The sequence below is a fragment of the Psammomys obesus genome, unplaced genomic scaffold, assembly GCF_907164565.1.
Source record: "Psammomys obesus unplaced genomic scaffold, mPsaObe1.curated_primary_1811, whole genome shotgun sequence".
In the NCBI taxonomy this organism is placed as follows: Eukaryota; Metazoa; Chordata; class Mammalia; order Rodentia; family Muridae; genus Psammomys; species Psammomys obesus.
The window spans coordinates 72,823-100,640 of NW_026591816.1; the positions used below are offsets into that span (position 1 = coordinate 72,823).

A 27,818-nucleotide genomic window follows, 5' to 3' on the forward strand; every position below is an offset into this window, starting at 1 on the left:
GGGAACTGTAACCTGCCTTGGTCATTTCCCATTTCTTCTTGTCTCTGGTTTCTAACCACCATGAAGTGAGCTGCTCTCTTCCTCCATGCCTTCCTACTCTGGTGAACCTTTGTAACCATAGCCAAAATAAATCTTCCTTCCCTTGAGCTGTTTTTGTATTTGGAGAACACAAATGCAACAGTGATGAATACACCTTGGATACCTTTCATTCCTTCTCTTTTATCTCAGCAGTCCCCAGAGAAGCCACACAGAACATGTATGTTCAGCCCACACTCAGCGGGGCAACACATGGTCCCCAGGACTCCCCTCCCAGCCCCTTCCCTCCTCCCGGCACAGAGAGCTAGAAGCTTCTCACATGACGCTCTCGTTACCTCCCCGACCCCTCGATGCTCCCTTCTCTTGTGCCATGAGTGACTTGTAGGGCTTTCCCAGGCTGGGGAGAGTCAGCTCTGCCTCCTGCAGGTCCAGCTCCCGTTGGGACAAATGCTCAATGACGGCCGCTCCAATTGAGTCCCCCAGTATATTGGTCATCGTACGAAGTCGGTCACTGGTAGAGAATAGATAGATTAATGGAGGGATGAAGGGCTCCTTTGTGAACCACTTCGAACAGGCCCCACTCTTCCTCAGTTTCCCTTCCTGACAATATCATCCCTGAAATTGTCAGGTGCAGTCTGATTTGTGGTTCTTGTTTCTAAATATATTAATTTAGAGATGATTAGATATAAGAGTCTGATACAAACTGTTAGACATTAGGATCTGATATAGGCTATTGGAAATGGAGGTCTGAGGCAGACTGTTAGACAGGAGCATCTGATGCAGACCGTTAGATATGAATACTTGATAAAGACTGTCACAAGGTATCGGGTGAGCTGAAGACTGCCCCAGTGAAATTTTAGACCTTCTGGACAAATGAGACTTGGCTTTGCTCACAGCTCCCACATGGGGATGAAAATCAACATTTTGTGTAAATTCCATGTCATCAAAAAAGAAATATGAGAGAGAATGAATGGTGAAAAGACAAAGTTATGCAGGAAGGAAAAAGAAAAAGAGAAAGAAAGAAAGAAAGAAAGAAAGAAAGAAAGAAAGAAAGAAAGATAGAAAAGAGGGAAGGAAGAAGGGAGGGGGATGAGTGAAATAGGAAAGGAAAGGAAGGGAAGGAAGAACGGAAGAAAAGAAAAGGACAGAGGAGGAAGAAGAAAAGAAAGAAAGGGAGGGAGGGAGGGAAAGAGAGAGGAAGGCGGAGGAAAGAAATAGGGATTAGGGAGTGGCTCCTCCCTGCTGAGTGGTTCCCAATAGATTCTGTGAAAGGAATCTACCCTCTCATGAGCCCATGGCATAGTCTCAAGCCAAGACACACAAATGGCCCTGTTCCAACTTGGCAATTCACATATAAAACCATGAGTGTGGGAAGAAGGAGTCGTAGGGAAGAGGGTGGCAGGCGTGAAAAGGAATTAAGAGAGAGTGGGAGAAATAATCAGAAGGCATTGCATACATGTATGAAAGTGTCAAAGAACAAATTTAATTAGTGAAAAGGAAAAGGGGGACAGGAGAGGCAAGAAGAAAGAGAGAAAATGTGCCTCGTCATAGCCTTCAGATCATAAACCCACCAAAATCCTTTTGCCCATCATCACAGATGATTTTATAAGCCAAAATTCACTATTTAATACAACAGGTAACCTATGTTTTCTTCTTACTTCTAAAATTATTTAAAATTAACATTTTCACTAAGAAAAACTGTGTAAAATTTGAGTTAAAAAATATTTGAATACCTTTCTATAAATTCTACATGAAATGAGGTAAAAAGAAGTTGGCTTACTGATGCACAGAGCCCTCCTTTTCTGAATTCTCCTCACTCCAGGTCCCCAAAATGATAAATCTATTCACTTCTAAGCCATCATTAGCAGAACTTTCCAATGCCTCCCTCACCCTCTAACATCCTACAACAATGTCCTTGCAAAATCCTTCAGGAAAAGCTATGAGAAGGGATAGGCCCACAGTTAAACCCAAAGCACACTCACAGGAACCAATCCACAGCTATGATCAGTGTGATGTCCTCTGTGGGCAGGCCGACAGACGTGAGCACAATCACCATGGTGACCAGTCCTGCCTGGGGGATGCCAGCTGCTCCTACACTGGCAGCCGTAGCTGTGATGCTGCAAATGAGAAGAGAGTCAGGAATTCAGGAGGAAAGAGAACAGAAGCTTGCAAGATCAGGCAAGGGGAGGGCATCTTAAACTAAATCCTCAAGCCAACATAGAAAGAAAAACACTACATGATCTCACTTTTGATGTGAAACTAAATTTAAAAAATTAAAATCACAGAAGCAAAAGGTAGAAACCATGATGCTGGGAAGACAGGCTGGGAGATGAAAAATGTCTGCAAAGGGTACAAGATCTCTAGCTAGCAGATGAGTGAGTTCTGGGGATCTGATGTGCAGGGTGTCGAGTGTAGCTAATGATACTGTCTTTAGATTTAATTTTTCAAAGAGAATGGACCTTAAGCCTATTCAACAGAAAGAAGAGGGAGAGAGAGGGAAACAGAGGGACAGATAAGGGAGAGGAGAGGAGGGAAGAGGTGGGGGGGGAGAGCAAAAAGGAAAAAGAAAAGAACAAGGGAGAGAAAAGGAAGGGGGGGGGGGGGGAAGGAGATGAGAAAAGGAGAAGACATCAAGATTAGATGGGGAGGTGGGAAAGGACCAAAAGACAAGAGCGAGGAAGAGAGTGGAAAAGATGGGAGGAGAAGAGGAAATTAGAGGAGAAAAGAGAAGCCACAGACAGCAGAATGGAAGAGACTGGGGGAGGAAGGAAGGAAATCGTACAAGAAGATAAATGTACTAGTCAGTCTGATGGTGGTGATCATTTTGCAAAGTGCACATACATCAAAAAATCATGAAATCCACCTTAAATATATGCAACTTTTGTCAGCTATCATCCAGAAAAGCTGCGGCTGGAGAAAGCAGAAGCTATTTTTTGAAGAAGGCAAATACAGCTTACCACACTGGAGGCAAGGGCATTCTGGCCTATCTTGGGTTTTGAGCCTATTTCTTTCTTGAATTTTTTAAGTTGTTGGTTTTCTCAATTTCATATGTATGAATGTTTGCCTGCATGTATGTTGTATACTGTATATGTACCTGATGCCCATGCAAGCCATTAAAGGGCGTTGGGTCAGCTGGAACTGGGCTGACAAACAATTATAAGACAACATGTAAACAGTGGGAACTGAACACGGGTCCTCTGCAACAGCATCAAGTGTTCTTAACCGCTGAGCCGTGTGTCCTGGCCCACTAAAAACCGTTTCTTACTCAGATAATTTTTAAAAATTAAAAAAAAGCTAGGGGTATTTCTCAGTGATCGAGCACTTGTCTAGCATATACAAAGCCTGTTTTCCATTTCCAGTCCCACAAATTAATATGAAATTCAAAGTAGGATCTCCTGGGTCATGGGTGACCTATGTTAAAACTCCAGCATCAAAACCAATAGCACATCAAGATGTGATGTGTGTTGTAAAGGCCACTAAGTTTACCAGAAAAGGTAGTAGTAGCATCCGGGTGCCAGCTCTCTTTCCCAGTAGCTTAGGAAACCCCCGTCTAGATTCTACAACCATAAACATAGAACAAAGGGAGATGATTTTCCCAGACAATGGCTTTATCAGAATGATGATTGTGCAGTTACTCACACTGGCATTAAATAATGGACTCTTGGGTGGGAATGCTCTATTAATGAGCTTTACCCCTTGCACATGAACTGAGTCTTTCCTGCCTCATCAGGAGAACGGCAGGCACACCTTATTTTCTCATTGTGAACAGGAGAGAGCCAGGACTGTTCAGGATTCATATCTGTTACTGAGATAAAATATCTGGCAAAAAGAAACTTTGGCAGAAAGGGTTTTGTTTTGGCTCACAGTTTCCGACTACGGTCCACCACTGCAGAAAAGTCACGGCAGGAACTTGAAACAGTCAGCAACATAGTCAAGAGCAGGAAAATAAATGTATGCCGAGCTATGGGTCAGGTCACACTCTCCTTCTACACAATTCAGGACCTAAGCCCACTTTCTAAGCTGAGCCTTCCTGCATTAATTAAAACCGTCAAGATCATCTCCCACAGACATGTCCAAAGGCCAGGCCTTCACCGAGGTCTTCTCAGGTGACTCCAGCTGCTGCCAAGTTGTCAATTAAAACACTCCACCCCGGTACCACATCACTACCCTAGGAAAAGGCTACAGTCAAAAATGAAGTCTAGAATAAAGATGCTGGAATGCCACGCCTGACCTGAGCTCAAACCCTGGGACCCATACAGGGGATGTGAAAAACTGAATCCTGTGAGTGGTCCTCTGACCTCCATATGTGCACTGTGGCACACACACACACACAAATAAATGTACTTTTTAGTTATTTAAAACTGGGTGGCTGAAGAGATGGTTCAGCAGTTAAGAGCACTAACTGCCCTCACAGAAGATCTAAGCTCTATTCCTAGGACCCACATCAAACAGCCACCTGTAACTCCACTTCCAAGGAACTTGAAGCCTGTTTCTCACCTTGAAAAGCACGTTCACACATGTGGCAAACACGGAATTTACACAGTCACATATACATACACACAACATTTTTAAAAACTTTAAAAAATACTAAGTGTAGTTTGTACCGAACATGTATCATGCTCACACCCTTATTAAGTCAAAACGTCATTACATTACACAGTGGCACGTGCCCACAATCCCAACAACTCAGGATACCAGGGCAGCCAGCTGAGAGAGAGAGAGAGAGAGAGAGAGAGAGAGAGAGAGAAAGAGAAAGAGAAAGAGAGGAAGTTTTGAGGAAGGGAGGGAAGAAAGAAAAGAAAAAATGGAGAAAAGAAGGAAGAGAGAGGTAAGATTGGGACAGAGCAAGGGAGGGAGAGAAGGAGGAAGGGAAAGATCATGAGTCAAACCATCTTAAGTCAGGGTGGGTGTATGGCAGAATTTCTCAATGAAGAAAATACTTTCCTTCACAGAGTGAACATTTTCATTCTTGTGTGGTAGTCAGACTTATATGCAACGGAAATGAAAAAAAAAAAAAAAAAACAGCCTGGAGACAAATGCTGTTGAGCATCCTACATACTTCGTCCAAAATATTGGAGACGAGAAATGTTTCACAGGGTGCTTTCCTTTTTCAGATTTTGTGATATTACATATACATAATTATATATCTAAGGTAGGACTAAGACATAAATACAAATCTGTTTGTACACACGGCCTCTGTCCTGCCTAGCTGATGACATCATCATCATCTCACCTGATTGTGGTGATCTGGCCAAGGTTGAGCTCGTAATTGTTGACTTGCGCAATAAAGATGGCTGCCAGGGCCTCGTAGAGTGCGGTGCCGTCCATGTTGACCGTGGCGCCCACGGGCAGCACAAACCTGGTGATGCGGCGGTCCACGCCCAGGCCCTCCTCCAGGCAGCGGAAAGTGATAGGCAAGGTTGCGGAGCTGGGGGAAGAGAGCTCTGGGGGCTGAGAATGCCGAGTTTATGGGGCAGGGGCAATGGCAGCGATGAGCTAAAGGCGGGCTCTCCTCTGGCACATGGAGAGGATGGAATTTCAGCAAGGAGTGAAAAGTGGGAGTGGCAGTCGCGCATGGGGAAGTGGGGCGCCTGGTGCAGAGAGAGCTCGGTGGTGGGGTCCCCCGAGAGCACTGTCTCTTGACCCGTCCAAACTTAGTCCGGCCCAGACTGTGTAAATGTAACTTTGTCAGCCTAGATGAGAGTCTCAATGATGGGTTCCTCTGTCTGGTTTTCCTGTGGGAATTACCTTCTGGGGCGTTGCCTCAGCTAAGGAAATAGAAGACCCAGCCCACAGTAGGTGGCACCCCTACGCAGGCAGGGGTTTAAGAGTGATGTTTACGAGTGGCAAGATCAAGCTAAGTGTAACCTAGCAAGTGTGCATTTCTTTTCTGTTCCTGGGTGAGATGTGACTAGATGCTTTAAGTTCCGGGTTTTATTTCCCCACGGGGATGGCCCGTGACCTGGAATTTTAAGCCAAATAAGTTCCTTCCCCTGCTAAGTTGCCCTTTGCCAAGGTATTTTATCACAGCAATAGAAGTGAGATAGGACAGACAGAAAGGACAGTGTTTGTCTGCACAGACAACAGCGCCATCTACAGGAGCCCTCGGTCTCTCCCCAACCACTTCCCAGAGTGGCGTTTCACTGACTGGCATATTTGGTGGAAAGAGTAGGCATGTCATTTGGGGTTGTTTTGTCTGCAAGAACTAGTCCCTGTGTGTCAGCTTTCTGCTGTGAAACTTAAAGCTTGGACTGACAGGATCTCTGTCCTCAGAGCCAGAAAGCGCCTACTGCAAAGCACCCAGTGAGCTGTAGGGCTGAATAGCTCCGTAGTGATCAGATGAATTTAATTCTAGGGGTAGCAGTAGCAATCCCATTTAGTCACAGATCAAAGATCAGAAGGCACATTCTCCAATCACCATGAAGGCAAAACATTTTCTTCTATCTGTTTGGCTCTTGGAACACTTTCTCAAACTGTTTTAAATTTGGATGATGAGAGATAAGGGGGGGGGGGTCACTATAACGCTCTAAAAGCACAAGCAGAAGAAAGCTCTGAGCTTGTGGTACTCCCAGAGCACCATCTCACCCTAACCCCCCAGGCAGACAGATTACAAGCTAAATCTTTTTTTTTTTTCCTGTATTCTGCCTGCATGTACACTTGCACACCAGAAGAGGGCACCAGATCTCATTATAGATGATTGTGAGCCACCATGTGGTTGCTGAGAACTGAACTCAGGACCTTTGGAGGAACAGCCAGTGCTCTTAACCACTGAGCCATCTCTCCAGCCCCCCCCCCAGAGTACCATCTTAAACCCAGAATTGGCACAGATGCCAATTGGCACAGACGAGGAGAGCCAGACTCTCCTCATAAACTAGAGAAACAAGAAAAGAAGCGAGGAGGTCAGGGGAGTCATCACGGACACACCCTATATCATCAAGTTCCCTAAGTCTACTGTACAGCTAGAAGAGGTGTTTGGGCACGTGGAGAGGAGGGTATCTAAAGGAACCCATGAAAGATAAAAAATGGACCCAGGGAGAGTGTAGGAAAGAGCCATACCTGGAAGAGGTCCCCATGGCTGTGATGAGGGCCTGCAGCATACCCCCAATGAAGGGAAAGGGGTTCCGGTGGGTGACAAGGAAGTAGATGAGCGGCAGCACGCCGCCAGCATGAAGGAATAAGCCAACGATGACAGTCAGGGTATACATGCCCAGCTGACCTCCAAGGACAGCCATGTCTTCCATTTCCAGAATCTTCCCAGCAATCAGGAACAGGATGCCCACGGGTGCATACCTGGCAAAGGCACATAACATTAGGGAGATCTTCCTCACAGGTCTGGAGCTGACATTCCCAAGGCTTTGCCCATACAGTGTCCGGGAGCCAGGCAGTTCCTCTCATGCAACCCCCCAACTCCATCACAACCTTTCCCAAGCATCAAAGACAGCACTGAGACACTGGGGAAATAGCCCTGTGGTTATGAGTACTTGCTGTTCAATGATGAAGACCTGATTTCATGTACCACCATCCACATTAGGCACTCAAAAAAAAAAAAAAAAAAAAAAAAAAAAAAAAAAAAAAAAAAAAAAAACAAAAAACACCTCTAACTCCAACTCCAAGGGATCTGGCACTTCTTTCTGGCCTCCGTAGACACCCGTAGACAAATCTGCACATCCACTTACACAAACACATGCACGTACATACGCACATATAAATAAAATAAAATCTTTTTCAAACAGCACTGATGTTAGGGTTTGCTTTCAAAACATTGCCCCCAACAGCTTATGTGTTCAAGGCTTGGTCCCCAGTGGGCCAGTGTTCTGAGGTGGAAGCCTGTGGAAGCTAACTGTTCATGAAATTTCCAACCTCCGCTATGAGTTATCCATTGATGGATTTGTAGCTGAATAAGCTTTTGGGAGTAAACTATACGAAGGGCCTAGTTAAAGAAAGCAGGTCACTGGGGAGTGTTCCCTTGAAGGATGTATCTTCTCCCTAGTCCTTAGTCCCTCGCTGTCTCCCATCTCTTCTTCCTTGATGCTGTGAAGTTAGCAACATCATTGGCTGTATTCATTCACCATCATAGCCCAGACGCAATGGAACTAACCAACCATGTGCTGAAACCTGCAAAACTGTGAGGCAAGAAAAACCTTTCCTCCTTTAAACTGGATTTCTTGGGTATTTTGTTCTAGCAACAGAAAGCTAGCTAGTAAATACAATTGGGTTCCATGGACGTAACTTCCTCCCAAGTCACCCCATTGTTCATCTGATCAGAAGAAAAGTTCCTCCAATATCACAGCATGCAGCCTTCCAGGGTCTTTATCTCATTACCTCCTTGAGGCCCCTTCCAACTCCATCCCAGATGACTATTCCCTTCAGAACCTCATCCTTAGACATTGCTAAGTGTGGTACTTTGAATGAAAATGGCCCTTAGAGGCTCACAGGGAGTGGCACTATTAGGAGGCGTGTCTTTGTTGGAGGAAGTGTGGTCTTGTTGGAGGAAGTGTGTCACTGGGGGCTGGCTTTGAGGTTTCTGGTGGTGCTCAGGCCAGGCCCAGTGTGTTTCTCTCTTCCTGTTGCATGCTGACCCAGATATAGAACACTCGTGGCTTCTTCTCCAGCACCGTATCTGATTGCATGCCACATGCTTCCTGCCGTGACCATAATGGACTAAGCTTCTGAACTGTAAGCCAGCCCCAGCTAAATGTTTCCCTTTATAAGAGTTGCTGAGGTCATGGTGTCTCTTCACGACAACAGAAATCTTAAGAGACTCAGACATTCCCTATCTCTGGCCTTCTAAATGTCCACAAATTGTTGCCTGTGCTCGTTAGTTTGAACTTTCAACTTGACACAACCTGAAATAACCTGAGACTAAAGTTTCAGTGAGGAACTGGCTAGATCAGGTCGGTCTTCATGCATGTCTGTGAGGTGCTGTGTTGGTTGCTAATGGACACAGGAACGCCCAGTTCGTTATGGGAAGCACCATGTCACGGGCTTGACCCTGGCCCGAGTAAGGACGGATGATGCTAGCTGAATACAAAACAAGCAAACAAGCAGTTAAGGATTCGTGTGTTTATTTGCTCTCCTCTTGAATTAGATGTGGTGTTTTAAGTTCCTGCTTTATCGGCTCCACAATAATGGACTGTCACCTGGAAGCATATGGCAAACAACTCCTTTGTTGCTTTATGTCAGAATTTCATCACAGCAACCAACATGAACCTGGAACACTGACGGTTCGAACACTGGACTTCTCGAGCTCTGCCTGCTCCCTTCCGTGTGTGCAATATGCCCCTCTCCTCTTCGGGTCCTGTTAGGTTCTTCCTCACCGTCCAGGCCCAGTCCCACACCTCCCCTTCCCAGGCAGTTGCCACTGCATTTGCTCCGCTCACCACGGGCTGCTCCACATTCCTAACACTTCACTGCTGTAGCTCTCCTGCGGCACCTACTGCTCTGTGTTAAGTGTATGTGGTCTCCATCTGTTTCCTCCTCCATTTTACATACTTCCTCAAGGATGAGTTCAGTGTGTGTGTGTGAAGCCTGGGGAGGCGTCTTCTAGGCGAATTATCTAGTGAAGGACTGGAAGGGTTTAGTAAAAATTAATGTGATAAGAAGATACAGGCTTAAGGAGATAGCTCAGTAGTTAAAGTGCTTTCTACGCAAGCAAGAGAAAGTTTGAAGGCCCCCAAACGCATGAAATCCTGAGTAGGCACCGCAGCAAGCCTGAAGCTCCAGCCTCTGAAGGTGAAGAGGGGGTATCACTCAAAACAATTTGGATAGCAAGCTCAAGTTCCTTTAGCTCTGCGTTTGTCTGAGAGATCTTTCCATAATGAACAAGGTGAAAGAACTATGGAGAATGATTCCCAACATCGTCCTTGGGCCACCACGCACATACACACCCCATGCAAAAATAACACACAAACACGTGCAAATCTCACCTCACTCCAATGTAAAAAAGGAAAACAAGAAAACAGGGCACGAGTCAGAATGTAAGCAAATAGACAAATGGAATATCTGAAGGAGTAAATGAGAGAATGCCAGATGCATACATGAATATGCAGGTCTGAGAGCGAACCTAAGCAGAATGGCTTAGTGAGTAAATAAATAAACGTAGTCAATGTCTTAATTAAAAGGGTTGAAACTGTTCAGTGGCACAGCAATTGCCTAGCTTGCCCAAGGCCCTGGGTTCCATTCTGCTCAGAATACAAAAAAAAAAAAAAAAAAAAAAAAAAAAGATTGTTATTTGGGAGACTGAAGGTACAGCTCAGTGTAGAGTGATTGATTATCTAGTACACAGACCTTGCGTCAGCTCCAGCACTTAAAAATAATTATGGAGCCAGAATTGCTCCACAGGAAAAACATATGTTCTGCCAAGCCTAGAGACCTGAGTTGGATCCTGAAGTCCACATGGTAGGAGGAGAGAACTAACTCCCACAAGTTTATTCTCTGACCTCTACATGCATTCTGTGGCATGCACACCCCCCACATATATCAGACACAGTGATAGACATAAGATAGATAGATAGATAGATAGATAGATAGATAGATGTAATAAAGTAATAACTATTGTGAAATGAATTAACTAATGAATGGATTTATCAGTGAATTGATAAATACGTGAATAAGTGATTTAACTGGTGAATAGAAGAATAGATTAAAATAAAATGATTAAGTGGGCCAATGCTAGAAAAATGAGAGTGAGTGAATTAAAGAAATATATGAGGGAAGGAAGGAAAAAATAAGTCACTAAAATTAATTGCAGACAAGAAAGAGTAAGTGAATTAATGAGTTTATGGTTAAATTAATCAACAGAGAAGTACGCTGATGCATGCTTATAATCCTACTAATCAGGAGGCTGATGCAAGAGACCGGCAGGTTCCAGGCCATCATGGGCTACATAGGAAGAAAAAACAAAATAGTGCAATGGACTCATAGCATCTGCAATTGTCTGCACAAGCTTGACAGAAGATCAAGCCAGTCAGCATTCCAGCCTTCAGTGGGAGGGCCTCGCAAGCCCCACCCCAACTGGAAACTATTTGGAAAGTTAATGGCTGCTGGGAAGGAAAAGTACATTTTCTTCTGAGTGTGCCATCTTGTAAATTGCCCAATACAAAGGATGGTCCCTCAACCGTGTCCACACAGACAGCTCGAACAGGAATCAGTGGGAGATATATACAAATACAAACACATGCACATGAGAACATAAAGTTGGGAGGGAACTGAGAATCTGAGAGGAGTTAGAGGGAGAATGAAAATATGGATATAATCACAATACTTGGTATACATGTGTGAAGTTCTCTTAGAATATATTTTTTTCTAAATGAAAAAAGTGGGTTACCCTATGAGTAGAAGAATGGACATAGACAAATGAAGAAGAGAATGAATCACTGAGTCAATGCACAAATGAGTGAGTAAATAGAATAATGAGGTCATGAGCAGATGAATAAGTCACTACAGGAAGATATCAATGAACAAATGAGTTAATGACTAAATTAACTAATGCCCAGATGAATGACTTGACCAAAAGTCTGTAACAATCCCATCAGCCCCATCTCCACCACCCACCACTCACCAGATGATGATGCCCACCAGCCTCATAATAGCCTCATTCAGACTGTCGAAGAAGTCCCTCAGGACACGGCCTTTGTGCTTCATGCCACCAATGACCAGCCCAAAGGCCACGGAGAAGACCACGAGGCCCAAGGCGTTGATGCCGTTGGCCGAGCCAGGTACAGGCACAGTCTCCTCAAAGCTTATCACCTCTTGCAGGGTGCCCAAGGCCCTGGTGACATTTTCCAGGATGCTGGTTTCATTCTCTACTGAGGGTGGGGGAGACATGGAGGCTCCCAGCTCTGACCCATTCTCTGTCCTTACAATCGTCCTGGTTACCATCCGTGTGCTGTACTGTGTCTTAAACTGAAATGCAGAGAAATTGGGGCCAGATTAAGTATGGTGGTTAAGTTACCTGCAGAAATCACTAAGAATGGACATGCCTCAGAAAAATAAAGATAAAAACAGGAGCTAGGCATGCTTAGCATGCATGAGGTACCACAATCCATCCTTGGCGTTTGTAAATGTGTATACACACACATACACACACGCACACACTACATCCCGGTAAGGCCACTGTTGAGTATATAACCAAGGACATGAGTTAAATAACACAAAGAAATACAAGCTGAGCATCCCTAACCCAAAACTCAAAATCCATGGCAGACAAGGGAGTAAAGAGGCTTTTGGCAGAGGCCGACAACCTAAGTTGGAACCCGGGCTCCACACGGTGAGAAGTGGAGAGCTGCTTCTGAGACTTGTCCTCTGATCTCCACACATGCACCATAGCACACGACCACAAATATACATAACCACACACACGAGGGAATAAACAAGACGTAATAAAACAAGCATGTAAAATAACAATCCAATATCCAAAATGCACCAAAACTGGAAACTTATTAAAGTTTTTTTTTCATTCTGTGTGTCTGTGGTGTATTGTCTAATTGGCATGATTTGGCTATTTCACCATATATATATATATATGAAGAATACACAGACTTCATAGACATTTATGATTTACATGTGATTTCTATGTATTCATTCACATACATTACATAGATATGAAATATGTGTATATTTCAGAGCCCCCTAAGCACATACAGTGTACCCTGTTGTATAGCAGTTTGCGCTAAATTGAAAGATTCATTCCAGGAGGGAACTGGAAGGCTCATGAAATTCAGCAAGTGAACAAAGTTCACATGTTTGAGAAATCCGAAGCTCGCAAGATGCATGAAAGCTCATCCTTGCCTTTCTAGAAGCATGACATAACTGCTAGGCAGGGAGATTGACCAACCACGCTGCCGAGATTAGCTTCTCAGACCTGCTGAGCTGCTTGAAATTGCAGAGAGCTCCCCAGGATTGCAGCTTTCAGCACCCATACTGGGATGGGCTTTTGAGTGATGCAGCTTAATTTTAGCCATCCCTGCTCCGGTAAGTAGCTCCTCACCCACACGCCAGTTAGAAATCCTGCCAAAAACGCACTGGTTCCCCCAGCTGGACTTCAGTCTGTCATGGGACGAGCAGACCTCTGTGTTATATCACCCCAGAAAACATCTCACACACAGCTCCTTGGCATTTGTGAATCCCATGCCCACGGACACATGCGACCATGGACTGAAAATACTTGGGAAGAAAAATTTGGGTAGTGAACAAATTCAGACCTTTGTCTTGTCATTAGTTTCTAAGCCAGTGGTTCTCAACCTGTGGGTCACAATCATCAGAAAACACATGTTGCCGATAGCCTCAGGAACCGAGACACCTCTCGGTAGTAAAATTACAGTTAGGAAGTAGCAACAAAAATAACTTTATGGTTGAGGTCACCACGACATGAAGAAATGTATTCGAGGGTCGCAGCATTAGGATGGTTGAGAACCGCTGCTCTAGGTAGTTCTAAAGCAGAAGAACAGTGTCTGCATCTCATTTACATGTGTTAGCTGTCCTACATCATCCAGAGATCATCTGCACAATTCCACCCATTTCATACAAAAGATGTGAGCAGCAATCTCTTTTTTGGATCCAATCTTTTTTCTAATGCCAAGGGATAGTATAATTTTTATATATCAATTTTAAATTTCTTAATAAAACATATTACTAAAGAAATGAGCAATGGGCCAACAGCTCACAGCAGGTAAATATTCGCTGTGCACAGGCCTAATGACCTGAGTTGGATCCTCAGAACCCACGGAGGGGGGAAAGAACCAACTCCCAAAGTTACCATGTGAGCGCCACACCCACACTTGGCATGCATTCACACGCACACGCACACGCACACATAAATAATAAGAAGGAGGAGGAGGAAGGAGAAGAGGAGAAGAAGGAGAAACGGAAGGAGGAGCAGGAGGAGGAAGAGGAGGAAGAGGAGGAGGAGGAGGAGGAGGAGGAGGAAGTCAGCAACTGACGTTTGCCTACTATAAACAAGCCCTGGGTTTCATCCTCCTCACAAGGGGAAAGAAATGAGTAAATGAATAGCGAGGGCATTAGAAGTGAAGGCATTAAAGAACAGATGTGTAGTCTGCATCTTTATCCTTTATCCTTTATCCTTCAATAAAGCGGTTGATAAACACCACCCGCCAGCCAAATCCAGCCCACCACTTGCTTCTGTAAACCAGTTTTAATGAAACCTGTAAGCCCTCTTCACATGTTGCCTTGGCTACCAGCCCCAAGGAGATGTGCAGATTTTAGGATCTCTCTCTTTGACATTTATGATCAGGCATCCCAGAACCCCTGCCTCAGCTTCCCAGTCTCCATAAGTCCCATGACCTGGCAACACTTTGTATCACCATCACAGCCACAGGAAGTACACTTATTCTCCCAGAGTGCCCCCCAAGGGCCCCACTCTTTCAGGCCCTTCTCTCCACCCTTCTCCTTAGGAAGGGAGCTCCCTCCACCCTCCATCCCTTCTTAATCAAACCATGTGCTTCTTCCTAACCTGTTTGAAGCAGGCCTCCACAAGATTAGGTGGAAACATATTTCTGCACAAAAACATCAGAGAAAGGAAAGTGGTTAGACTTTGGAAGTGAGCCCAAGGATACTGCAATAATAGCAATGACAAGAGTAGCGGCAGGCAGGATAGAACTGCATGGTGTTGGCCAAGCGCTAAGCAAAGTGCCTGCCCAACACCATCTGATAGAAGCCCTACAATGACCCTAGAAGCAGATACCATCAGTATCCTTAGCTTCCACACAAGGAAACCACAGGCCAGAAGACGTCACCCAGAGCCATAGAGCTGCTCATAGGTGAAGATGGAACTTAACATGGATTGATTACAGTTAGCCCCCTCCAAAAGTCAGAGTGGAATCTGATTGCCATAAAGGTGATGCTGCAAGGTGGAGCTCTGGACTGAAGGGGTCTATAGAGTAATAGGAAGCGGCCTTGTTCTAAAAAGAAGCTCTTTCTGATATGCTTGCTCTAGCTAACCATCATGTGTTCTCTGCCATGTTAGAATGCAGACAGAAGGACCTCACTCCATGCTGGCACCAAGTTCTTGGACACCCTAGATCCCCAAGAGAATGAGATAAATATTTGCTCCTTGTTTTTTTATTTTTTGTTTTTATTTTACAACTAACTTAACTTCAACTGCGTGTTTTATTTCAATGTTAATACAGTTATTGGGGGCTTACATGTGCTATGGTCTACATGCAGAAGGTAGACAACTTGCAGGAGCTGGTTTTCTCGTTCCACCAAGTGGATCCCATTAAGTTGTCAGGCCTAGTGACAAGTGCCTTTACCCGCTAAATCATCTCAACTGACCCCAAATTTTGTGATATTTACTTAGGAATGTGTATGTGAGAGAGACTGAGTGTGTGTGTGTGTGTGTGTGTGTGTGTGTGTGTGTGTGTGTAAACATGAAAAGACAGCTTGTGGGGTTCTTTTCTCTCCTTCCAGCAGGTGGGTCCAGAGGCTTGAACTTAGGTCAGCAAGTACCTCTACCCACTGAGCATCTCCTTGGCCCTCAGATATTGTGTAATAGCAGCAGAAACACCATGGTAATTCTTCCACCTCCAAGTCAGGAGCAATATAACTAGCTTTGACACTGATTCTGACAGGAGGCAAAGTCTTCTTGGACTAAAAGAATCATTTGCTCACCAAAGGAGTTTGGGAACACCTAAGCAAACAGTAGCTCATGTTCGCAGCCTCAGACTGCAAAGCTCCTAACTAGATTTAGCTTTCTTGGAGGATATATGCAAGGATCCAGGGCAAAAAGTGAGCACCAAAAATGGCAACCAGTAATAGCTTTCTTTTCCAGACTAGTTCCACCTGTCCCTGTGGTCTTTCACAGAAAGAGAATTGTTGCACGTACTCCAGAAGTCCCAATAAAATGAAAATGTCACCTGACCAGGTCCATGAAAGCATCAGCTGTTGGAACAGTCTCAATGCGGCCCTCGCGGTGCAGCCCCTCCTTGGAGCCCTTCCCGGGATGTATGATAGTGACCATTAGGATGCCGATGAAGACTGCAATGACTGTGGTCACCATGTAGTACACAGCTGCCCGCATTCCCATCCGCCCTGTCGCCTTGTTGTCCAGGGAAGCCATACCTGGAGGAGAGAAAGCACCGTCCCTGCAGCGGCCCCATACTCCTCCTCCCCCGTCCCCATCTGCTCCACCCACTCCATACCATCAGCTCAAAATCACTGCACATCCAACAGAAACCACGCGTGCGCCTTCAGTGGCTGAGAGTTCTCTACACAACTGCTTCTGTGCTATCATGAGTAAATACATTCTCAGCAGTTTTTAAGTGAATAAAGGAGACCTGTGAGGTAGTCCAGGAGTTAAGAGCATATACTGCTCTTACAGGAAATCCAAATCCCATCAGCAGCACAAACATTCTGTGCCTCACAACCACTCATAACTCAAGTTCCAGGGGATCTGATGTCCCCTTCTGGCCTCCATGGGCATCTGCATTCATGTGCACAAACCCACATAGACACATGATTAAATAATAGTAACAAAATTAATATATAAAAGTAAAGAAATGTTTTGCTTTGTTTTGAAATAAAGTTGTCCAGTTTATCGGGTACAGTCCATCATCTAGAGATGATCTGAAGCACACAGCATGAGAGGCACAGGTCACCTGCAAATACTGCAGCATTTTGTAGAAAGGGCTTCTGCATGCTCAGGTATTTGTAGCTGTAGGGATCTTGAAATCAGTCCCCTAATGGCTCAACCAAGGGATGATTCCATTTTTGTACCTCCGGCTAAAAGCAAATTTTTAAATAAAAATATTGCTTAAAAGGTGAGTAACTGGGCCAGCACCCTAGACCTGGCTCAAAATCAATTCCTTCACCACCATATACATGGTGGGGGAAGAGCACAGGCATGAGCATATACCATTCCATTTGTTTACCCCAAAGAACCCCACCAATCACAGAACCTCCCCTCTGCTCCACGTCAACCTTTCAGCTCCCACTCGACCCTCCAGTGATGCACCATAAATCTCCCAAACACTGAAGTCCTCACCCCAAACTCTCACCCCCACCCAGCCCAGCCCTTTCCACACTCTGCCTCCATACTATTTGTGCTGTGCCCTCATGCCCTCTGCCAGGGCGATACAACCATCCAGCTGCTGAGTTTACACAAAGGGACACTAACCGCCTGCACTTTCTCTTCTCCTAAGAGTAATTCTCAGCAGAGTGGGAGCTGCCTCCTCCAGAAAGGTCCCAGAGTCAGCTCTAGTCATGACTGGCTGGCACAGAGAGTCAGAGGAAGGCAGAGGTGGAGGGGAGAGACAACTCTTAATGCTGCTCACACTTCAGAGACCCCCACCCAGTGGGCTCACACTAAGACACAAGCCTTCTTCTCAGCACACATCTTTGCTCTGCTTCTTTCCCCGACCCTGTCCTTTTTCCCTCACTTCCTCATGGGTTTTTCCCTTGGTGAGTCTCTGTGACCAGATCCACACTTCAGGCTCGGCTTCTAAGTAGCCCAACATAAGAAACCAGTGTTTTAAGCCTTGACCATTATTTCTGTCCCTAACCCCAGGGCTTGATAAACACCACCTAGGGTGCACTGTTCGCTTTCGTAAAGTGTTATTGAAACACAACTGTGCTGAGTTGTTTTAGTTGTTAACACAATCTAGAACCATTTGGAAGAGGCTCAGTGGAGGACTGTCTAGACAGGTGGACCTGTGGCCATATCTATGGAGGGTTGTCCAGACTGAGAATGGGAGGCCCAGCTAATGTGCACGGCAGAATTCCTTGAGCAAAGGATTCTGTGCTGTGTGTGTCTAGAGAAGGAGCTTGATAAGAATAAGCACGCGTCCATCTGTTTTTCTCTCAGCTCTTGGTTGTGGGTGTGATATGACTAGCTGCTTTGAGTTCCCACACTGACTTCCCTGAATGGTGAAGTGTAACCTGTGAGCTAAAACAAACCCCTTCTCCCCTAAGTTGCTTTTTTATCAAGTATTTCAATATAACAACACAAATAAAATCAGGATAATAACCATGCCCATTTGCTGACACACTGCCTATGGGTGTGCTTCTACTCCAAGATCAGAACTGAACCATTGCAATGAGATCAGGCGGCCCTGGTGAACCAAAACATTTACTATCTAGAAGAAAACGTGCCACCTAATCCTTCCACAGCCCCTTCCCTTCCTCAACCCTCCACCCTGGCACCTCACCCTCCTCACCTCCTGCATGCTCACCCACATCCCACCTTCTATTCATCTACCCCATATCCCAGCTCCCTTTCTTGTCCTTCCTGTCTTTCTTTCCCCTCTGGATAACCCTGAGCTCTGGCAGGCTGATAATTCACCTTCAAGAAGAAGAAAGTTATTGGAATACACGACTCATGTGACAGCAGGACCTAAGCAAGACCTGGGCATGGCTTGAGTGGATGAGTCTGGAAAGGGCTTGTAGGACTGGGGTAGCCATGGCTTTTTCTCCAGTTCGGGCTTCGGGTGGGTTCCCGAGATGCACGGTGGGCTGGGCACTCACCTGTGACGAGGCTGGAGACAATGAGAGGGAGCACGAGCATCTGCAGCATCCTCATGAGCAGCTCACCCGGGAAAGAGAAGTACTTGATCTGGCGGTAGGAGAGCTGGTATGGACGCAGGGCAAACGCCAGGCTTACACCTAGAACCAGAAAGAAAGGGTTCACGGAATGGACAACAGCTCTCAATCCTGGGAATGGTTCATCCGTCTCAAAGAGAGTATGGTACCGGGTACAGTGAACATTCTATGAGTGAACATTTGTGTGTATGGACATTGTGTGGGTTTGTGTACATGTGGATATGTGTGTGCCTGTGTGTGTGTTGGTAAGGGTATTTATGTACACGTGTAAAGGGGTGTGTGCATGGCTGTGTATATCTATGCGTATTTGCATGGGTATGTGTGTGCTAGGCATGAGTGTGCACTTGTATGGCATGAGTCTGTGTACATAGGTATGTGTGTGCGCCACGTACCTCTGTGTGTGCGCAGGTGTGTGTGCGCATTTGTGCATTCGTGCACATCTGCATACTGTAGAAATGCACAAGCGAATATACCATGCAAATGTATGCAAATGTATGCATTCTGTACCTATTTGTGCATGCACATGCATGTGTCTGTGACAGTGTACGTTAAGCTGTGAGATAAATGGCTGAATATGTTGGCTCCTGTGAACAGATATGAGCATGCGTTTCTGGGCATGTCTGTAAGTGTGACTAGTGTCTATGTTATCGCTTTCAAACATGGAGGTGTGCTGCAATTAGGCTCCGAAGTATGTCCATATGAATATATACATGAGTGTGAAGGTGTCCACAAAGTCCAGCACAGATGACTCTGGTATCCATGGGTTCCACAGTGTCAAAGTAACCAAGCACATACGGAAATTTTTAGAGGGAGAATGTATTTGATGAAAGTAGAAAGGGACTATTTGAGGAAAGGAAAGGTACCAACAAGAGGTGGTTAGGGGAGAGGGGAGAAGGAAAAAGTGTATGATCAACGCACATTTTATGTCGCTATGAAGACGTCACGACGAAACCCATTAATTTATTCAGCATACATATAATGTTTAAGTTGTGTCTGTTGAACAGCAGAGTCATTTTTTTCTCTTGTCTGTACCCTTAGGAAATGTGATGACAGCTATTGACCTTGCAGTTACATTGCTCTGGGTGTTAGAGGTAACCCAGAGAGCAAGAGAGCCACAGAGCCCATCAAACATTACCCTGTTTCATTTAAGGGAGTTGAGCATCCACAGATAACAAAAGCTTGTGAATAATCAAATCCTCAGATACCCAAATCAGTGGACAGTCAAGTGCCTTAAATAAAATGGGGTCGTGTTTGCTGGAACCAGTCTCCCAAGGGTATGGGGGATAGCTGCATATTTATGCACCGCTAAATTCTGTGCATCCTTCTCTGTGTGCAGCCATAAAGCGCGTGGCCTGCGCAGTGTACTCCTGTCTGTGCATGCCCACATCACGTTCGTACAGCTGTGTTCGCACATGCGTGCGCCCTCTCTCCCCGTGCTCTCAGAAGGCCTGGGGGAGAGGCTTGCGAGATGAGTGCACCAGGGAGAGGAGGTGAGCAGTCCACAGAAGTCCCGCCCTCCAGAAGCAGACCTCACCAATGATCACAGCGCTGACTGTGAGCAAGATGAAGGCGTTCCGACGCAAGAAGCGCCCCACGTGCTCTCGGGTCATGGTCTGCAGGCGCAGGCGCGTGCGCAGTGCTCTCTGCTGCAGGCTGTCCTGCAGGCCCTGCAGACAGCCCACGCCGCCCAGGCGCTGGCCGCTCTCCCTCAGGAACAGGCTGTTGCCGTGGCTGCTCATCACGTCCCTGCGGGGGACAGAAGAGACCAGGTCTGGTGAGGGAGGAGTCCGGAGAAGGCTCGGTTAGGGTGAAGGGAGGTACTGCAGCTCCGAAGTCAGGGGAGGGACGATGCTGCTCTGCAGGTTTGTTACCTTGCCAGGATGCTTGAGACCCTGCCCCGATCGGAGTCAGTTTTCATGCTTTAGCAGCATACACCAGAGAGGGTGGTTAGAGACAGGGTAGAAAAAAAAAAAAAAAAAAAAAAACACCAAATACTGCACACCTTTTTAAGGTTTTCTGCCGCCAGCCGCCCCCCTCGTTTCACTAAAATCATCTCAAGCCACAGAGGGCTGCTGCAGAGCTCAAACCGAAGTGCCAGATCTTTGCTGAATGCCTTCTGCATGAAGAACCCTTCGAAGGGGCCGTAGGCTTGTCCCACAAACCGCAACCGTTGGGTGTCCGGCCTGAAGACAGCCATAGTTGATTTTTCAAAAGGACAAAATCAGCAAATGCCCGGCAAACAGTGGGCCCCCAACTAATGTGGGTACTTTGTGTGCATGACCAGGAGAGAGATGGGGTGCGAGAAGGATCGCTTGGGAAAGGACCGGTGACAGTACTGGTCCCAGCTCTTTCACGAACCTCTTCTCCAGTAAAACCTCAGACTTTGCGTTCTTCTTTTACATTAGCCCGTATCTATTTAACATTATTGATTTACTTTTTTTTTAAGGTATCCAAAGTGGGATGTTGTGTTTCCGTAAGTAAGAAAAAAATGCACGTAAATATAAAACCTGCCAATCAGTTTAACAACCAAACACTTGGAAGTTACAAAACAGCTTAGAAACTGTGTCTTTCAACCCAGCCTGGGGCCATACTGTAATTACAGCTACTCCAGAGGATGAGACAGGCGGCTACAAGTTCAACGCCAGGCCAGCACCTGCAATTTAGTGGGACCCTTTCTCAAAAGCTAAAGTTGGGAGCTAGTAGGCAGAGACTGGAAGACGGCTCAGTGGTGAAGGGTGCGTATTACTCCTGTACCCAATCAGGTAGCTCAAAACTGCTATAACTCCAGTTCCAGAAGATCAGTGCCCGCTCCTGGCCTCGTCTTACACTCACACGTACACACACACACACACACACACACACACACACATACACACACACACACACACACACACACACGAGTGGCCTAAAAGGAAAAGAGAATTCATGTTTAAAGAGGGCTAGACTGTATCGCTCAGTGGTAGGGTATTTGCCTGATCAGCTCAGCTCCCCAAGTAGCTGGGCTCTAGGCAGGCATCACCACGTGCAACCTTGCCCTGTTTTGTCATCGTTTTGCTGCCACTGTTCAGACATGGTTGCCCTCCATATCTGTCTAAGTTACCCACCCACTTCACCATAAGACAGGCCATGGGACGAGGCTTTCCACACCATATGTCCTGCAAATCAAAGCCCTGGTTCTCCGTCAGGATTTTGCTCCCAATGGACTGGTCCTCCGAAGCCTCAGTGTTGCTCCTCACCTTGCTCTGAACACTCACAGATCCAGGACCGCAAGCTATACAGGAAACAGGCGATCTCTCCTCTCCTCTGGGACACCACGCTCCCACTTACCAAGTGATAACTCGAAGTCACCCATGAATCCCAAGAGCATTCAACTGGGTCCATAGCAGGTAGGGGCCTGGACACTTGTCTCTTTCCTTTCTCTGCCCAGCAAGCCGTGCTGTACAGCGCAGACAGCCAGTTCTGCGTATCCACCAATGAACATCCTCAGATAGAACAACACTGGATGGAAAATGCTCAGGAAGTAAAGGTTACCTTCTCAGCACTCAGGAGGCTGAAACAGGAGAAGCAGGAGTTCGAGGCCAGCCTGGGCGGCATAGAGAGTCAATCATCAGTCAATCAACCAACTCACATATACCTGAAAGAGCTATTGGCAGTTAATGGACTGGGGAAGGTAGGCCATTTTCTTCAGTGCTTGTGGCCTGCGGCAGGTTACCTGTGCTCCAGTAGGTGGTGTCTTATACTCCTGGGCGTAGGAAAGCCACTAAATGGACTCAGTAAATTATTTAAAGGAAGAAGAAAAAGAAGGGGAGGAGGCAGCAACCTGAAGTTAGGAGGAGAACGTGAGGGGCGTTCAGGAAGACTTGAAGAAGAAAAGAAAGAAGGGGTAGATATGACCTAAATATATGTGTGTTTGTATATGACATTACCAAAGAATTTTCCTACCTCAGTGGTAAGGCTGGAGAGAGGGCCCAGAGGTTGACAGTGCCTGCTGCTCTTTGGAAGGACCCAGAACAGGTGGCTCAGGGCCAGAGGGTCCATCTCCTCTTCTGCCTCTAAAGGAACCTGAACTCGTGTGCACATACCCACACCTAAAGACGCATGATTAAAAAGATAAGAAACCGTTTATTTTTATTGTATGAGTGTTTGAGTGCACGTGTATGTACCGTGGCCACGGGGTCCAGAAAAGGGCATTGGACTTCCTGGAACAAGAGCCACAGGGAGTTCTAACTAGCCATGTGGGTGCTGGGAACAGAATCTGGGTCCGCTGTGGGAGTAAAAAGCACTTGTAACTGCTGAACCATCTCTCCAGACTCAAAATAAAACTTTTTTTTAAATCAATGGTAGTATGAGATTAGCATTGCAATGACTTAGGTTTAATTCCCAGCACCAAAATAATTGATAAAGTTATTTAATTTGCATCTGTACTGGGCGTGAACAGACTTTTCCTTTTACCGTTCCCTAAATGAGAGAGCATAGCAACTGTATGCACAGGATTGAAGTTGTGCTAGGCGGGCTTATTAGTTATTCCCTCTCCCTCTGTCTCTCTGTCTCTGTCTGTGTGTATGTCCATCCTCGAGCACACAGGTATACCTGTGCAGGTCAGAGATCAACTCCGGGGAGTCCATTCTCTCCCTCTACCAGGTAGGTCCCAGGGATTGAGTTTAGGACTTTAGGCTTTGTAGCAAGCATCTTTACCCACGGAACCATCTGGTAGGCTCTGTGCTGAGCACTAAAAGTAATGTAGAAAAGGGCTAACGGTAAGAAGACAGGAATGGCTTCTGTGCGACATCATGCCTCTTCATGGAAAAAGACTTGCACATGTAAGGATTTTGAAGTCTAGCCAGGATGAAGGGTGTGCCTGGAACAAATTCCTCAGGAGACCAAAAACAACCAGAGAGAGTGGGAGTTGACACTTGATAGTCTCTGAGGCAAATCTGGCTCTATATCTGTGTGGTTGCCATTTTCAGTTGTGGTGTTGGCACCCAGCTGTGGTCATTCACTGTGTGTTTCTGCACGTGCTTTCGGCTAGAGTGGCAAAGGTGAGTTGCTGAAATAGAGATCACAAAACTTAAGCTATCTACAAAAGTAGCTCTGACTTTACAAAACTGGGGGTGGAGAGGACCAGATGGCTTGTGGGTAAAGAGGACTGCTGCCAAGCTTGATGACCTGAGTTCAGTCCAGGATCCACATGATGAAAGAAGAGAACTAACTCCCATAAGATGCTCCTGACCGCCCTGTGCATGCACAAGGGTACACACACACACTGAATAGATGCTATCATTATAAAAAAGGCTGATTGTAGCCTAGTAAGGGCCTGACTCTGGGATTTAGCATTCAACAAGTGTATATGAGGCCCTGTGTCCCATCCCAACATTGGAAAAAAAAAGACACCCAGCAGATAGTAATTAACAATTTTTAAAAAATGTTTAAAACAAATAAGTCGAAATCCAACAGATACAGGATTGAGCTCCAAAGTCAGGCTCTCTTCCACACCTTCACTGTGCCTGCCTAGATCACTGTAAACTCACACAGCTGAGATCTGTCACTATGTAAATTCTTCCTTTTTATCTCAGTGGGCGCTTGATAATTGCTGCTCCTCACAGGACACAGTGAAATCTTCCAAAACATGAAGGCAATGCGGGATGCCAGATCAAGTTCCTTGGCGCTTCCTTCAAACACTTGGCACTCAGTGCTGGGAGCATTCGAATGCCTGTCTTCTAACCTTTATAAAAGAATAAACTGTTGAACATTATCTTCACCCTCCCTTTTTCCTGTCTCCCCTGTCATAATCACTGTTCTACTCTTATTTGTTCAAGGTCAAGATTTGTAGCTTGCACATGAATGAGGTCACACAGGATTTGACTTTGTGTGCCTCGCTTACAAAATTAACATTAATCATATGGGGAAATGCTTTAATGAAAACTAATTTTTGTATGCTTCTAAAAAAACAGAGCAGATGTTTTTAAACAACATTTTAAAATACATCATGTGAAAGCATCGTTCACGTGGGCCTTCCTGAAGCTCTTCGGCCCTGGAGCTCCCAGGCATTTCTCGTTGAGGGAGTCAGTCGTTCTGGTTTCTCCTGCTTCTAGGTCCTCTCTCTGTGTCTGTCTTCTAAGCGACCTGTTCTGAAAATCGCCTTTCCAGGATTCCTAACCTCTGCAAGGTAAAGGGCTCAAGAACGGGTCTCACTCCACACCAGCCACCTTTAGGAGATGCAGGGAAGACAGGAAGGTCCTTCTGACTCCTAAAGCTCAAAAAAGTGGTAAACTTTAAACACTCAAAGGCCTTTGAAAGTGAAGGGCTGTCTCACTCTACAGCTGATCCCCAAAGTTAAGGTCCATCATCAGCATAGCCAGAAAGCAAAGAGGGGAAAGATCAGAAAAGATTAAAGGGGCCATAGTGTATTCAAATAGACCCCGTCGGAGAGGGGATGTAAGCTTCTTGCGGTGACCATACATTGGCTCTTGGTGTGCAATGGCACCAGTAAAGCAGACATTGTCCTGGGACAGAAAGTTCATCCCAAAACAGATCTTTATGAGCCAAGCCTGGTGGCCAATGCCTGTAGTCCCAGCACGTAAGAAACAACAGCTGAATGGCAAGTTTCTGGACAGCCTAGGCTACCCGGGAACACTTGTCTTCTGACACAGAGAGAGGGAGAGAGAGAGCGTGTGTTACTGGTACTTCTTAACCAAAGCAGAATGAGATGTGAAGTGGCCTTGGGGGTTAACTTCAGCCATCAGGAAGGGAATATGCAGAAAAGAAATTTTTCTTTGTATTTTTCATGTTTTCTTTTTCTTTGTTGATGCAGCATGAAGCCATGCAAGTGTGTGTGTAAGGATGAGTTTATTTTTATCTTGTGTGTGTGAGTGTTTGACCTGCATGTAACATGCCTGGTGCTTGTGGAGGCCAGAGGAGGATGTTAGAACCCCTGACACTGGTAATCAAACCAGGATCCTCCGAAAGAGCTGAAAGTCCTCTTTACCACCGAGTGTCTGTCCAGCCCTAACGCAGAGTGTAAACGGCCTGTTTCTTTCTTTCCTCCCTCTGTTCTCGGGCCTATAACTAAGCCGCCCCCAGGTTTTTTCTTACATAAACAGTAGTGGACTAGAGAAAGAGTCTTTCTCTATGAAACATCACATATCAATGCTGTGCTACCTGGGGCAGGGGCAGGAGGGAAAGCAGGTGGAAATTAGTTTAACACACACATACACACGCGCACACACACTTCAATACAGCTTCACATCTTGTGTGCAGTTGACACCTACATAATCTTTTATGGACACCCCAGTCCCACACAGACTCTCAAGGTTCTTCAGCCACACAACTTTAGAACTGCAGATCCGTGTGAGCCGTGCCGGACACAACCCCTCCACACACGCCAACGTCAGCCCCATGCCCATCAGCAGACACACCCTCAGGAACGCAACCCTACGCGTTCGGCATCAACCAAAGTGTGCCCAGCGACACACACACACACACACACACACACACACACACACACCGGCCACCACCGTGTGCACCGTGAGACCCAAAGCCACACACTTTGAGTCTCCTGCCCAAGTACCTCAGCAAATGAAACTACACGGGGACGGTGACATTCACACAATTCTTAGGTGCACAAGCGCACACTTGAGAGCACAAAACCCAAACCGTTCAAACACTGAGCTACGCACAGCTCTTTAGAAAAGCAATCCCACCAAGGGAAAAAAAAAAATCACACACACACAACCATGCACACAGAATCTCAATACCCAGCTCTTCTGGAATGGTGGCCAGAGAACAGACGTGTCAGAAGTTGGGTTATGACTCCCTGGTACAGAAGAGAGAGCCCAGTCCAAGAAATCGGAGGCATCAGATTCAGTGTTGGAAATAGGAGTGCCTGGGAGTTGAGTTCACAGAATGGGGCGTTCGGGACCGGGAAGGAGACCCAGGGGTCTAGCCAACTCACCAGGGTGGCCTGGGGCAGAGGCAGGCTCGGCACCTGTAAAGGGACTGGGAAGCGCTGAGGAAAGGTGGGGAGAAGGTGGGGACGTGTTCACAGGGGATCCCCGCCTGACTCGGACCCAGAGCCAGCCCAGCGCCGGGGCAAGTGTCCCACTCACCAGCCTCGGGTCAGCGGGGCCGCCTCGCCGGCGCCTCAGCCTGCGCGCTGCGCCGGAATGCCGAAGCCAGAACCCACGGAAGCGCCCGGCTGGGTCCGCAGGGACCCGCCTGGGACCCGCGCTGAGTCCGCGTTCGGGGCTGGACGACCGAGGGACCGGCGCAGAGCAGGGAAGCGCTGTGCAATCGGAAGGAGGCGAGCTGGCCCTGCGCTCACGTGGGCACTGGGGGCGCGGGGCCGGGGCGGGGGCCGGGACCCCCTCGGGGATGTCCCCCTGCCGCAGCGGCGCAGGAGCTAGGGGACCCGCCTCTCGCTCACAGCCTCCGCCCCTGCGCCGAGCCGCGCCTCCGAGCCCGCCCCCGCCCCTCCCAAGTCCTCCGAGACCAGCAGGCCCCTGGGACGCCCCGGGTGCCCAGCGCTGCTACGGCCGGGCTGGCGCCCACATCCTCAGCGCGAGGCCGAGGCCGGGGGAGGAGTGGCAGCCAGCGCCTGGTGGCCACAGCCGCCACGTGGGCTCTCTAGCCAGATTCTCCTTCGGGTCCACCTCTCTGGCTTCGGCCACTTTACAGCTATGTCCCTCTCGGCCAGCTCCTCTCCCTCTCCGAGCCCGGCCTCCTCGCTGAAGCAAGGGAGGTGACTCGGCCGACCTGAGAGAAAATTACAGCTGAGCCGAGTACAGCGTGCGCTCGCGCCAGCATAGAGACGCTCTCTGCAGCCGGAAGCGCTGTGCAAAGCGGAACCTTTCGTAATTGCTGTCACTGTTGTAATTAATAGTATCCCTTGCTGTCTGCGGCGTACGCGGGACAACGTGGAGCTGCATTTTTTTTTTTCCTCTCAGATGACACCGAGTTGGTTGCGTCAAACACATTAGTTCTTCTGAGAACCGAGCCTCTGTATAGAGTTTGGCACAGGGCCCAGCGGGAGAATAAAAGCCAACGGGGGAGACCCGGGCGAGATGGCCCACTGCTTGAGCGGCAAGGCTGGCCACCTGAGTTTGAAGGAGAAAACCGACAGCCCAAGTTGTCACCCTGACCTCCACACATGTGTCTTGGCAATCTCACCAGCGCGAACATGCACGCTGCTGCTGCTGCTGCTGCTGCTGCTGCTGCTGCTGCTGCTGCTGCTG

The 27,818-nt window shown here is 46.9% G+C and overlaps 1 protein-coding gene across 2 annotated transcripts; it reads right to left on the reverse strand.

Annotated features, from left to right (window-relative positions):
- Positions 1–188: 188 nt before the first annotated feature.
- Positions 189–26,927, reverse strand: Slc1a6 (solute carrier family 1 member 6). 2 transcript variants are annotated; one of them, XM_055612081.1, is made up of 10 exons: positions 26,694–26,927; positions 20,123–20,334; positions 18,514–18,651; positions 15,909–16,113; positions 14,507–14,549; positions 11,597–11,940; positions 7,093–7,326; positions 5,270–5,464; positions 2,019–2,153; positions 189–547 (listed from the first exon to the last, which is right to left on the reverse strand). In XM_055612081.1, the coding sequence occupies exons 2-10, from the start codon at positions 20,325–20,327 to the stop codon at positions 352–354; spliced, it is 1,695 nt and encodes a 564-aa protein (XP_055468056.1). In that variant the 5' UTR covers positions 20,328–20,334; positions 26,694–26,927; the 3' UTR covers positions 189–351. The 2 variants fall into 2 exon arrangements, with proteins under 2 accessions (XP_055468056.1, XP_055468057.1); XM_055612082.1 differs by lacking the exon at positions 26,694–26,927 and having other exon boundaries at positions 20,123–21,044.
- Positions 26,928–27,818: the final 891 nt, after the last annotated feature.